This window comes from Ptiloglossa arizonensis, chromosome 3, assembly GCF_051014685.1.
Source record: "Ptiloglossa arizonensis isolate GNS036 chromosome 3, iyPtiAriz1_principal, whole genome shotgun sequence".
Classification (NCBI taxonomy): Eukaryota; Metazoa; Arthropoda; class Insecta; order Hymenoptera; family Colletidae; genus Ptiloglossa; species Ptiloglossa arizonensis.
Window position 1 is genome coordinate 15,879,538 of NC_135050.1, and position 15,326 is coordinate 15,894,863.

General features: G+C 46.4%; 1 protein-coding gene across 3 annotated transcripts in view; it reads left to right on the forward strand.

Annotated features, from left to right (window-relative positions):
* The window catches only part of LOC143144453 (agrin), a 772,831-nt gene that overhangs the window by 290,522 nt on the left and 466,983 nt on the right, over positions 1-15,326 (forward strand). For all 3 annotated transcript variants that reach the window (XM_076306867.1, XM_076306868.1, XM_076306869.1), the window contains one exon: positions 2,631-2,666. In XM_076306867.1, coding sequence (XP_076162982.1) covers positions 2,631-2,666 — 36 coding nt within the window. The remainder of the gene's footprint in view (positions 1-2,630; positions 2,667-15,326) is intronic.

A 15,326-nucleotide genomic window follows, 5' to 3' on the forward strand; every position in this document is an offset into this window, starting at 1 on the left:
CCGCGACGCTTAAAAAATCCTCCGGTCCGTAACGTATATTTAATTGCAAGAATTATTGCGTTTCGCCGACCGACGTTAGTTGCAATTCATATCAACGACGGGAACGTTTTCGGGCCCCGGGATCCTCGCTCGCGGCTCGCGCTGCAATAACTCCCACTGCTTAAAATACATATTTGTCGCGCGTACACACGGCTTCCTTGTTTTTCTCGGTCCCCGGCCGTTCGGGGGATCGTCAGAGACAGGATAAATATTAAGTCGCCGTGGGTAGTATTCCGCGACCAACCGGGACAAAATGAGACGTTTTCGTCTTGTTTGAGGGGACCGCGACGCAGGCTACGATGATCGTGGTCGTTGATACCGAGGAAAGTATCGTCCGCTACAGGCGCATCAAAACGAGACGAGCGGTGGTCCCGTTGAACGCCCCGCCTACTTTTCACGTGTCGTTGACACCGAGGAAAGTATCTTCCGCTACAGTTGCATCGAAACGAGACAAGCGGTGGTCCTGTCGAACGCCCCGCCTACTTTTCACGTGTCGTTGACACCGAGGAAAGTATCTTCCGCTACAGGCGCATCAAAACGAGACGTGCGGTGGTCCCGTTGAACGCCCCGCCTACTTTTCACGCGTCATTGATACCGAGAAGAGTATCGTCCGCTACAGGCGCATCAAAATGAGATGAACGGTGGTCCCGTTGAACGCCCCGCCTACTTTTCACGCCTACTTCTCGGTTCGAGGGACGTTCAGCGACGAATGTGTACGGTGTTCGCGCGAGTACATGGAAAATTAACCGTGTCTGCTACAGTGGGATCAAAATCACGGCCCCTATTTTTACGATGTATCGATCCACGCGTCTGTCTGACAAATTGTGAACGAACGCAGGTGTGCGTGGAAAACAGACAGTGATGTCTATTACAGTGAAATCGAAATCAACGGGCTGCTCGTGGTCGCTTCGCGTTTCACTTTCCAAAATTCTACGCAAGACCTCTCGTTACACCTATAGGCTACGATTTCGCGTAAAACTGCTCAAGTTCCACCGAAATTCGTGATATCGAATTGTATATAAAAACACCACATATTGAATAAAGTCAGCCGATTACCGACCAAGTTCTGAACTCCATTCTACGTCATAATCGAAATCTTCGATACCCTAAAAGTGTTCTTATAAAATATCGTTACGTTGGTCTAAATTTACTACGGTTTTAAACCAACATAAATAGATGAAAATCTCCGAGGGAACTAAGATTCTCTTAGAAGTCGTTTGCTCCAATTCGTACAACGGCGATCCTGTCCACGCACCGGGACAATCTCCTTTTACTCGTAATCTAAGAAATTTCCCCGTGATACAGCCGACCCCTCTGTTCGAGAGATAGGGAGCGAGTTGTCCGAAAGTTGGCGCGAATATACGACAAGTGGAGCGGTGGGGATAATCCCTCCAGTGGCCTCGAGCGGCCGATCCATCTTGCTTCGATTCGTTCGCGAGAGCGATTCGATAATATTACGCGCGCCACGAAAGCCCAGGAAACGTTATTCGTCCGGTAATCGTAAACTCCGAAGGCAACGGAATTTCCGTGACCGTGTCGTAAACACTGTCAGCGGTCAGGCATTCTTCGCTAGGCGGCTATGATACGCACGAAGAGCGAAACGAAGTTGATACCAGAGCGAGACCGAGCACATCGGAACGAGCACTCGTTGAACGTGGATCGTTCGGGTACGGTACCGGAATTCATCCAGAAACTTGTAATTATTTTCAACGTCATACGTGCCGACGCCACGGACGTGGAACCTCTTCATTAAAGGGAGCCCAGGAAAGGATAATTAAAAGTTTCACGAGAGGAACGTCAGAGTGCCTAGGATGTTGCGCAACTCCGGGGACCCTGAATTTCCCTGTTATTTGCTCCCCGAAGTTGCCCCCGCTTCGTCCGTCTACCTTAACCCCGATTCGCTGTAAGTTTTACTTCCTTGGAGTCTCGTTGTTCGAGAAACCTCGGATCGGGCTGATTAGCGCTTAGACGTTAATTACGGTTGTCTCGAGCCGCGACAAACTTTGCGAGCGTGACGCGTCCTCGACGAGACGGGTTGATTTCGTCGAGTACCGTACTCGTTGCGACGATGGATAGGATCATCGAGTTTAGAAAATCGTGCAACGTGTCAACGCGACGCGGGAACGAATAGAGTTAATCGAAAGGAACGTGGAACGATCGGGGACTTCGTCGTACGCCGAACTCGTTGCGACGATGGATCTCGCGTCGTTTAGTTTGGAAAATTGTGCAACGTGTTTACGCGACGCGAGAACGAACACTCGACGGTATCGAAAATAGATTCGATTGCAAGTCGGGCATACGACGCGTGGATCACGCGTACAATTGCAAAAGAAAGCAAGGTACAACGAACGATAATCTCGTCGAGTAGCGAAGCAAAATACGTTAATTTTGTTACGAACGAACGAAGGGGTTGTTTTGTCGAGCGACTTCTTCGATATTACGTACGGTAATATCTTCACGGAGACGGTATAAAGATTACAAACTTGGGTGGTGGCTTTAACGCGCTTCTCTACGGCTTGAAATATTCTTAACTACGCTTGTGCAACATACTGTGACTAATTTCGCTAATATTAATCCTTTTCTCTTTCCAGACATGTCCTACAAGCCGCAGCGACCCATTATCGAGGGTGAGTTTCCACTTTTCCGTTTCCATTCTTCGAGCACGCAAGTGCCGGCTAACTTACCGACTCGCAGCTTTTGTTTAATCCGTCTGACGATGTTGCTATTAATGTCGCTGAAAATTAATTTTTATTCTTTTCTATTGGTGGGATCTCCGGGATTTTTAAGAACGCTATTATTATCATCCAATGATCGAACAAAAATATCCCGATACGATCACCGAAATTAAATCCAATTGAAAATTTACGATCACGTTGGAAAAATGTGCGATCTTACGTGCCAGAATATTTTTTCCACATCTGTGTTGGGGCTCGTTTTGTTTCTAATCTATTATCCAGAAAACGATAAACGATCGAGTAATTTCAGATATTCGTACACTAGAACATGTACTGTGCACGGTTGACAAGAAGTCACTTTGTTGGATCTAGTTTTGTTTCTAATCTATTATCCAAAAAACAATAAACTATCAAGTAATTTCAGATATTCGTACACTAAAATATATACTGTGCACGGTTCACGAGAAGTTACTTGAAAGGAAATTACTTGGATCTAACTGTCCATAGACCCATCTTCTGTACAATTGTAGAGATAGGTCGTGAAATTTAAAAAATTGGCTAAAATCGTAAAAAACGAAGGAAAGACCAGTACAAAAATTACACAAGTACGTATCCATGTTGTCTTTGTGTCGCTCCAGCTGATTTCTCGTGAACCGTGCACAGTGCTTTAACCCTCGAGAAACTCGACAATCAAATTTCGACGAAAAATATACCGAACGAATGATCACGAAATAATATGACGAATGATCAACGAAAATATGACAACGAATGATCGTATTCGTAAACACGGGTCCGATCGCACATTACAATTCCCAAAACGACGAATTAACGCTACAACTACCAACGATGAACGTATTACTATTTGCATCTGCCCACATGCGTGTCTTCGAATGGAAAAATTAATTTACAACTACCATTGGTTTTCCATTTTGATAAAACCACGAATATTGCGAGCAAAGACGCCGTTAATGATCGAGTAATCTTCGAAAGAGGTTTCGAACGAGCCAAATCCATTCCATTGGTGATTCCACTGTTAAACGCGTTTCGATTACCAGCCGCGTTATAAGAACTTCTCGCAACGACGTCGAAGATCAGCGAGCTCGACGGTTGCGAGAAGTTAACGATATTATTCCACCGTGAGGAACAACGAGGCTTCTGAAAAACGACGGCTGCCTCGACGAGACTGGCACGAACAGGAGAGCTTGAAAATCGTAGCTCGCGCAGAAATGGCGCTTTAACGCCACTCGGTGGACGATGACGGCTCGGTGGGCCATCACGCGATATTTAAGAACGCGTCATTCGAGAGTCCGACGTGACGGACACCGTGTCGAGTATCTCGGGTCTGTGCCAATCGGGGAAGGAGAGGGGCCACGACTCAATTGTTACAAGTAACACCGGCGTACCGTCCCGGTAAATCTCGAAATTGGCCCGATCCGAGGGTCGGTCACGCCATCGTGTTCGCGGGCACGTCGGGAATCTCGCTTCGGAGTTAATTGAACGGCGAATTCTTGGAAGCTATTCTTTACTCGATCGCGTTCAGGTTGCACTCGCGCGCGCGCGCGTGCGCGTGCCCCCCGTTGCGTCAGTATCGCCAGGACCGGTCATTTTTCAGCCTCGGCGAGCTACAACAATGGTCGCGCATAAATACCCAGAATTACGTAAAACGCCCGCTGTTCGCGCAGATCGTGAAACAGCGAGCCGTTGCCGCGAACCACCGTAAAATACGCTTACGAGTGTTTTTTTTCTTTGGTTTGTTTTTCTTTGTTTTGTTTTTTGCCTCGTTTTCAATGCCCGTACCCTTAATTCTTTAATACGCGATACGATAAGAAGAATCGATTTACGCGAATACCTGTATCCGATTTTCGGAACGAATCCAGGTTCGTAATGTTCGAAGAGGAGCGGGAAACAGCCGGTCATTCGTTGTTGGTTCGTCCGTCCGCGAGAAAACAGTTCCATTTTCGGTTAAAAAAAGAGCGAAAGAAAAATGAAAAAAGAAAAATGAAACGCTCCGCACGCGCATATTCAACTTGCTCGCCGGAGAGGAAACAAAAATTACACGAGTAAAAGATATAATCCCCCGCCGCGTCTCCCGTTCGCCGGGATGTAACTTTTTTTTTTCACCACTGTATCGGTCTTTTGTATCTTCGTTTAGGAAAACCCTGCAGCTTGTCCCAGTTTCCCCGATCGCCCTGCTTTCACGCGCTATCTTTGATACGAAATGTTGCAATCGTCGGAGTGATTGGAGATACGGTGGGGGAAAAGAAAAAAAAAAATAGAAAAATGGAAAGAAGTAAAACCCACGAGGGGGGCAGTGGTATCGGATAATTTTCGATGCGCTGGCTTCCAACGGGTACGATTTTATATTCACGCGCGATGGTGTCGGTATACAATGTGGTTGCCATTTTTATTTCAACGACCGTCGACATTTTTCCCCATAAGTGGCACTTTGGACGATTTTTGCAATATTTCTCTAGCCAATGATTCTTCTTCCATGATGATTCGACGTTTCTCGATACGAGACAGTGTATTTAACCCTAACATACCAGCGGTTTGGTAGGTTCACAGTTGGGTCTAAACAGACCCGTAGCTTGCACATACTTCAAACAAAGATCCCATTATCTTATCGTAATTCTCTAAGGCTGTGCCAACGATGTACAGCAGTGACCATAGAAATTGCACCGATTCGTAAAAACACAGTTCGACTACATAGATATATTGCATAGGTAATGTGGTGTGAATGAAATATTTCATACCCGATAGTAGGAGTCAAATTGAAAATATTGACAGTTACAAGGTCGTGCAATTTTTACTTATCCAAATACTTTGGAAAAATATACCGACGAGTGTGATCGAACGGTGCAAAAGTTTCACCGGGTCGGAAAAGACCCAGCGGCAGAATAAGGGAACAGGCGGTGTCGTTTTTACGGAACGTGATTTTACCACCGGGTCCCCAGAATTGTACAATGCGGCGTAATACGATAATAACGTCGCGGGAGGGTATTTTTGAAACAAGTGCGATCGAATCGGATCGCGTTTCCACGCGAATCAAGACCACCGACGATATTTTTCCATCGCGATCGTTTTGCAAAGTGAAAGAGGCCATTAATCGCCGTTACTCGCCGCTGGCTTCGATCGTTATCTTCCGCAACGTTGAAAAGGCGTACTCTTTTACAAAACACTGGTACAAATCATCCTGTCAAACGCGTTATGCGAGGGCTCTTTTTCAAACCCTACCTATTCCCACCATTGTTGCGCGTATATTGGCGTCGCACTTTGTTCGGGAAGTTTCGTGGCCGCTTTGCATTTTACAGCCGGTGGAAACATCGCGCTCGATGCGCCCGACAGGTATCGGTGTGCACGAACAAAGAACAATCTCACGTCGAAATTTCAGTTCGGTAGAAATTGTTTCGCCACGAACCCGATAACTCGACGGTTTGCGAATCTTTCGATGGTCGAGGCATCGACGAGAACGAGACGCGCGAAACGAACGAGGTGGTGGGGATATCGCCGATACGATTACCGAGGGAGAAATTCACGCGTTAAGCGAGGTAACGGTGAGCCACTGTCGGTGAATTTATTTTTCGTAGCGAGGGAACTCGACTCGGTTATTCGGTCTACGTATTTAAAGCGTCACTCTTCGTTAATCGAAACCGTTCAACGTAGATTTATTCCATGTCCACTTACTGTCATAACTACGAACCAATCGTCTCTCGTTTCGGGTTAATGACCCTTCACTGATCTTCTTTTGGATTTCAAAGTTACAAATCATTTTATTTCCACTCCTGATATCCTACGGTATTTTCAGCTCTGTGTTCGACTGTTCGTAATATTGGAGATTCTTTTTTCCCTATTCGAAACACACCGAACACTTTAGGGTCATTGCAATTGCGCAAACCGTCTTATTTTAAGCAGTAATCGTTTCGGTAACGTTCTTGATTCTTTATTCATTTTGTCGATAGATTTAGAGAAACAATATCAGCTATTTCTGCGATACGTGGTTCGTTCTCGTTGTCCACTTCGCGTTTCTTTGGTACCAACATTTTTTCCGTAGATATCAGTAATCGATTATCGTTACGATTACAAAGTGAGATTTGCAGAGGACAAAGAAGAGTAATTGAAAATTCTAGAACTCGATGCGAGTGAACTTTTCGAACGTTGTAGCAACGCGTATCGATTTCGAAGTTCGCGTCCGATTACGATTCAATTGCACACGAGCGGAAGACGAGCCGAGCGATGCAATAAACCACATTACGGTTAAGCACGGAACACGAACTATGATTTTTCAGCTCGCACTTAACGGTACTACGTCGAGGAGCACGGAAAGGGAAATACGTGAGAAATTAATTCGTTAGTTACAGACGGATCGTCGGTGGAAAGAGAAATGTACATATTTCTAGGAAGTACGTTCTCTTGTCTTCTATAATTACTGCCCCTTGACAATGGTTTCGTTAATTAACAGTTCCCGAGATAGGCCAAGCAAGTACGGCCGGAAATTATAATAGGTGGTGCTCCGGTATTCTATTATTTCGAAGATTTGTTCGAGTAGAAGTACCCGCGTGTAAAAGTTTGACAGCGACGAGCTGTCATCTTACTTTCAAGTTGTTTAAAGAAACGATTGCACAGTTATCTGTACGTGCGGATCTCCTGTTTGAATTAAATTTCAATTAGCAGACGAAATATGTACATCGAGCGGAGAATAGGATTGTACTAAAAGGGACACGGTTCAATATTGATACACGTGTTGTTAAATTATCGTTAAATGTCGGGATCAACGCTGCAATGCTTTTTTTTCGAATTTATTTGCACACGTGCACTGCAGCTGACAAAATTTGGAGCACTTTTCCATCCGTAAACTAGACAAATATTCGTTCGAAACGAAAAATTGTTCGTGTTAAAAATTATGATTACAGTTTCGAACTTGGCCATTTTATCGCCGCGAACTCTTTACAATTTCGCTCGGCGAACTTCTCGAGAAAAGTGGAAACTTGTAGATACATATGCTAACCTGTTGCTTAACAACGAAAGCCCGCTCGCGGTTGTCCACGAAACATTATCGTAATCGAAACAAATGGATACGGTGGATCGGTATAGAAATGGAAACCCGATGCTCGTAATTTGTAAACTTTTCGTGTTTTTCTATAGAACGTTCTTATCTCTTATCGTATCCAAGTAATCTTCTCCTAATACGAAAGAATAAAGTTTCCGACGAAACGAGTGTACATTCGTGAAAAGAGCTTTGTATCTCTCTCAAGATCGAAGTGCGCTTCAAACTTCTAAGCGGTAATGTATTGTTCTGCACCGAAAAAAAGACAAGTGGGACGACAGAGGGGTAAGAGGGGCCCACATTCCACTAAATACTACCAATGAAACCGAGCTAGCACCACGACCAATCGAACCCCCGTTACTCAGCCTCGTCATCTCTCCAGCTCCGAACAGTACACGATTCTTCCACTTCGTCTCGCGGTCCTCTTTGCGTACATAAATTTCCAACCAATTGTTTCCAATCCACGATACAAGAATCTGTATTCTCGTACACGAGTGCTTCCTCGAACCTCTCGAAGACGTTTCTCGATCATTGGATTCCAAGGTTGTGTGCACCCGCTGGACAAAAATAATTACATTCCCGATATTTCGAGCGGATACCGTTGTCGAGAGCCAATAACGTTAAAAGCGTATTTATCGGACGATCATGGGCCACCGATATCGATTACGTTTCAATTGGTAATTAATTTGACCGTTTTCGCGCACGATGATCCCGCCATTCCCAGAATTTCGAACGACCGGAAGGCAATAGACCCGCTGGAAACATCCGCCGCGCGGCATCGCCTTAACAAGCACAGAAATTATCTTACACGTTTCGAGGCCACGGAATGCCCGCTGCGAAATTTGTAACGCAGCACGAATGTCGATTATCAATTATTACCGAAGTTTGGGCGCAAAGGACGAGGCGGACGTTACCATTATTTGAATAGTTCGCCGATACGATCGTTTCGGCAATGCGCACTGCGGGTATCCGAACTTTGAACATCCGGATATTGAATATGGTTGCACGGAAATTGGGAATATTCCGGATACTTCGGTCGTCCGGTATCCCCACCCGAGTCTACCCTACTATCGTTACTTGGTGCAACATCAGACGTCTCGTTGACAACGGGTGCTCCGTAGCCAATTAGTTTTCAATTCCGCGTAAATCAGCCACGAAGGGGGCTCATATTTACGATGGTGAACAATCGGAGACCCTGTTTCCGCGATCCTCATCGAGCGGACGTCTTCGAGCGTCTGTACGATCTTTCACGGTGAAACCGGCGGGACGACCTCGTGAAATCGAAATTCGAAAGGAACTTCACCTCGGTTACCGTAATTATTCTCCTCGCGCGAGAAGTCGCCAGGTTAGCGAACACCGACGTGTTTAATAAATTTCTCACGAATGCGAGAATAGGTAGTTTATTTTTTTTTTAATATACCTTATCGAGCGAGACGGAAATCACTGTCGTTAAATTTTTGGTACTCTTTGTATCCCGGAACGATTGAATCGATAACTTTTCTTCGTGCACAAGAACCGCGACGTTGCCCAAAGTAGCGAAAAAGTCGTATACGTACGTACGTCGTGAACACGTTTTACTCGATTTAACAGCTTTAACACCGCGGAGTAGGTGTTACTCGCACAAATGGCAAAACGCGTGCGTCCTCCGCCAGGTATACTCTCGCATCGATGTAACCATCCGCCATCGACTGGCTGGAGTGTTTGCACAGAATCGTTCGAACGTTCTTAGAAGCCTCAACGTTTCGAGTGCATCCCCGATGCCAAGAAAAATCGTGAATATCTCGGAATTTCGTGGATTTCGCGGTGCTCCGCAACGCCTTCGAAATTTATTCCATTTACGAATGGCTTTACCTCGAATAATTTTTATCGGCTCTCGTCGCGCTCGTATCGTTGCTTCCGCGTCGTAAAAGGATAAGGGAATACTCTCGATTCGGCTAAACAACGCCGCGTGGTAACGAAGCTCTTTCTCGAGATACGTTCCCCTTTGTTGCTTCTTATAAAGCAACCTCTTCGTCCGTGCGTGAAACCAGTGTACGTTTTCTCGAAGGAGCGATGGTCACCATTCGAGCATTTTTACCGAAATTGGAATTAAACGGATGATCCCTCGTTGATTCGAACAATTTTCATTCTAAATAATTTTCAAAAATGTATATACGTCTCAAGTTATTTGACCTTGTAACAATCGTTAGAAAAAATAATTTTCCCCGCAGTCTCCTCACCGGAGTCGACTTCCTCTTTTGATCGGTCACCATGCAAATTTTTGCGGTTCGATTCGATCGAGTTTATAAAAATTTCAACCGAATGAATGTAACGGAAGTTCCCGTTGACGCGAACAATTTTTCATCCAAATAATTTTCAAAAGACTCCACGCACCAAAAGTGTATTCAAAGTCGTTCTTAATCTTCCAACAATTACTCGAAAGAAACAATTCTCCCCGTTGTCTCGTCACAAGAGTCGTCCTTCTTTATCCTACCGATCTCGATACCGGACTCGATCGAGACGAAGAACGTGTAGGAATACGCGAGATTGCGTTTCGCGAAATGAAACGAAGCGACGAAGCTCGAACGAGTTTTCTCTAATCGAGTTACCGAAACGTCCTCTCTATGCATAACACGCGCAAGTAACACGCGAACACGCGGAACAACGCGTTGTTGTCTCGCTGCATTACCATGCATATTAATCCGAACGTTAACGCGGTGTTGTTTTCGGCGAGGAAGGGTCCCGGGTATCCACCGGGACCGAGGGTTTTTCAAAAGATATCTCGAAGCGGGGAATTGTTTTTATTCACCGTTCCGTTTCGAGATCCACTGCCTTCTGTCCGTGGAAACGAGTCACATTGCGAAGGGCGAAGGCCACCCCCGTGAGCAAGGGTCTCTCGTGGGTTGAAAGGTCACCGATACGCTACTCTTTCTCCCTACGGTCCCCGTCCTCTACCACCCCCTACGCTTCCATCGGTTTTTATCTCCCGAGGGTGCATCGCGACGCGACACGCATCCCTCGAATCACGGGTGCATCGTATCTCGCGCGCGTTCACCTGCAACGTTCTCGCGTACGCGCACGCGCGGTGTCGTTTCGCGATTGAACTCGCTCGTCGCACCGAGAACAACGCGAGTACGTAGAGATTTTTGAAGGCGAGAGAATTCGATCTTATCGAACACGGTGCAAATGAAACGCATCGATTACTTCGATCGTTCTGTACAGATCGTGCGCGATTTCTGTACAACAGCTTCTGCGCGACCGATTCGTTGCATATGCGTGCACGCGTACTCTGTGGCACACTGTGTAATATTTATGCACGAAGGATGACGTTGTACGCTCTCCAATAATTGAAATAAATTCTACCGAGGCAAAGTCCCTCGAAGCCGATTTAACGCTTCCACACATTTTATTTCGGCACCTTAGGCAACACGAACTGTTAATTCGAAAGAACAATGGGATATAACGAAAAGAGGAATGTACGAAAAGAATACCACGTGTTTTTAATATTAATATATATACGTATATATAGACCTCGAGAATTTTTCTTCCAGTTTTGTGCATTGTGCAACCATTTTATTCGTTTCGAATGTATTAGGCGAATTTAACGAATTCGCTTCGTAAACGAATTTTTTTACCGCGTATAATTTAATTAATGGATTTACTCCAGAGAGACTCCGGAGAGGTTCTGTTTTTAAATTCAAGGGAAAATATTTCATACTGCGAAATAAAGTGTAACGAATTCAACGTTTATTCGCGCGCTTTTGGAATTTTACGATCTCGGTGTTCTAATGTTATCGGAAGGGAAATGTTGGATCGAGTTTTGTTTCCTATCGGTCGTTAGTTTCGTGTCAATGAACACGGAACTCGAGGTGTTCTCGGCGATCCACGGCACAGAAGTACACTAATGGCTACATTTTTCGGACTCTGAGATATTCTTTCAACCGCCTCGTTCAAATATACGTACGTACTTCAATCCTTTAAAGCGAGGTGCGCGTATATAAATTCGTAACGTCGGGAATTAAGAATTTACTATCCGATGAATATACATGCACGAGCGGACGCATTTATGAACGTACGCGCGAGATACGTTTTAATACGAAGTTATATTTGAAAACGTAGGTTAATCGTTGCATCTCCTTTGAACGAGAGCTCCGTTTAATGTCCTCTCGGCTATTCAGTGTCTTAATGGAATGCCTTAATTAACGAATATCCGTCGAAACGAGTCATCCACGGCCAGAAAGCGAATGAAACGCGAAACACGTTACGTTGCTAATCAGATGCATAAGTATATATAGGGTAGTCCTCTCGTCAGTGAACTCACAGAAAGTGCCGCTGCATAAACAGCCCAACGATATTCCCGTGTTTCTATCCAACGACCAAGTGACCGATGTCCATGTTTCTGTATCCGTAACATCCGTGAACTAAAAGCGAAACTCACACGGGATTATCTATGGAGCATTTTTGCAACGGTACTGCTTTGAGCCCACCGCCGAGATAATCACCTTGTATATACAGGGTGAACCGTCTAATTCGACAGATTTAATTTTTTTCGTAACCAACGAACTGAAATCGAATTTTATTTCATCACCGATTACAATATTTCGAAGGACCTTCGAGGCGACGACACATCGATCTTTTCTATATTATTTTTACGCAAGCCTGCAAGGTCACCTTCGACACATTCTATACATAAATTTGTATCGCTTAAAGAAACTTCTTGAAAGCTTGCATCCGAAAACGATCAGCACTCGTGTCGAAGGTCCTTCCAATCGAAACCATTGCATCCGTGACGAAGAAAACATTTCGATTCAAATATTACGAAGGTATCGCGAAGAAGAAACGAGTCGGTCAAGTAATGCACATTCTCTATCCAACAAAGGTGTTGAACATTCCAATGGACCATTCTTTACGAATGCACGGTACACGTGTACACATTTCGGAAATTGCCTGCTTCGGGATACGTACACGTTAACGCTCTTATTCTCGGAATTCATCGGTACGTCGAATTCTATCGTAAAAGCCAGCTCGTTCCACTCCGTAAAAACGAAGTCCTTTCGAATATTTTCCACGTCGTTGCTCGCGAAGAAACAGTTTCAACCGTGTCACGCCCCCTCTGAAAGCCGTACACAGCTTTCATTAGCAACGTTCCTTTCTCTGCTACGAAGACCCCGAGATGTCCCGTTTCCAGCGGACCACCCTGTGCACGCGTCGTTATTTCGAACCGGAGAATGTACCATTTATGCTTTATTGCCTCCCGAAAAGGGATCCCGGGCTGAATAGAAGGGAAGGAGCGCGGAGTTCCATAGAGACGACTGAATGAAAAAGGTAGAGTGGAAATTCCGCCGAAAATATTCTACGACAGCGGGGTGCAGTTACTATAAATCGTTGCGTCCCCGTGTTTCGTTCCCCTCCACGGTGTGTCGGGGTTGGCGGTGTGAATGCGAACGTGGCGCGCGGACGTTGAACGGGGGTGGGGGATGAAAGAGACAGAGAGAAAGGGTAAAGGAACGCGGCCGCGGGTGGGAAAAAAAGGAATCCAGTCGATAAATTACACGCGAAAAAAACCGTGCACCCGGGCCCGGAGAGAGAAGAAAGAGAGTCGGAGAGCCAGGAAGATGGAGGGGCTCGAGCGAGAAAAAGAGCAGCTCACGGAGGGGGTGAAATTGTCGGTTTACGTGGTATAAATATAGGAGGAGGTGTGCTCGCTTTTTACAGGGTGTGTGTATAAGCGTGTGTGTGTGCGCGCGCGCTTGTTTGTTTTTTTCTTTTTCTTTTGCTTTTCAACCCCACTTGAAAGCACCTTAGCACCGGGCAGCATTATCTGCTCGCTAATATCGGCCTCGAAATTTCAACGAACTCGCCTCGACCAATGGTCGGACAGCGCAAAACCGAACGTGTGCTGACACAGCGGCCATTGTTATTACGAAAGACTTTGGGGAGGGGAGAAGGCTTCGTCGACGGTCTGGGACGGCTTAATTGGTATCCTGGTACGGCAATTCGAACTGATTCCGTTAACCCATCCCTTGATTTCAAGTAGCGACGAGACCGATACGACGAGATATCGATGATACTTCGGCAATTCGATACCAAAGTACTCCACGGGAAGTATCGACAGGTGTCGAAATCTCGGGTACTCGGTTATCAAATTTTCCATACCAATACTTTTGCGACACTCGCTCGACACCGACACCGTCACCGGTGTGCCAACGAGTGGACACGCGAGACTAGCTCCACCGGTACCCACTAGAGGGAGAATCGACCGATACTTTTCCCGCAAGTACGATGCGAGTCGAGAAGGGTCGAAATATCTCCGTTGTTTATCGTCCTATCGATAAACTTCTCCGCACGAAAGCTTCTCTGTTGGAAGAAATACACGCAGAGACGAAATTTTTCTAAATTAGTTTTACACAATTTCAAGGTCAACGATGGTTTTCTCTCTCCTACGGAATCATTTATTCCTTATTACGGTACGTCGCAGCCGACGTCGATACGAATAAACGCTTGTTAATATTTCCCTTTGCCGGTTCGATTACGCATCTAGCAATCGCAGTTTAAGTACGATACGCGCTTACATTATTCCCTGACGAACTCACCAATACGAAGTACAATACATCAATATTGCCGTGTATGCAATTGGTATACAATATTAGGTTTTCATTTTTTCGCACACTGCGGAAGGTTACATCCTTATGACACAATAGTCTCAAAATTACATACAGGCGTATAGAAACTCTGTCCCCTCCCCACTCCCACCCCCCACGCGTAGAACTTGCTCCTTGCCGCGAAATTCGAATCGACGAGCGTACGTGACACTCGACGGTGTCTTCGGAGCGTCTCGGCGACGATTCGTCGGAAAACCGAAGCGAGACGTGCGATGACGCGACACGCGGGGAAATTCCGTGAAAACGAGCGAAAGAGTGCGCTCGTGGTGGTCGGTGGAGGGGATACAGGGGTGGGGTCCCGCGATCCCCGAGTCGCTCTGGTAGCGCGCGGTTATTTCTTGTTTCCCGCTCGTGAGTTGCGAGAGCCGGTCGACGGGACTTTAGCGTGCACGGCACATACGCGTCTTTGCACAGGCCTGTACGTGGTCTGTGCGAGCTATACCCGCGGACAAAGATAAGGTTACGTTAAGAAATTGCTTTCCGTGGGACGAAGCCAAACCCGTTGGAACTCTCCTCGCGCGGCAATCTTTTCTTCTTTGCTTCTCCCTGCTCTACCCCCACTCCGCGCTCCGTCTCTCCTCCCACTCTGCTCCGTCTCTCCTCCCACTCTGCTCCGTCTCTCCCCCCACTCTGCGCTGTCTCTCTCCCCACTCCTTCGCTCCGACTCTCACCGCACACACGCGCCCCGTCGCGCCGTATCGTCGGTTCCCCCACCCGGTGGACCTTACCCCACTCCTCTCCCCATCGTCCCCGTTCGCGGCGGTTCCCTTCGACTCTTACTTATACCACTTCGAGCTTCGTTTCTGCCCACTTCCTTCCGTCGAGATGCGCGCCGACAAAAGACGACGGTGTCAAAGAGGCGCGCACGGAAAGAACGCGGGAAGCCGTGCACCGGCCTTTGAGCCCGCGCGAAGCCAGATTCGGCCT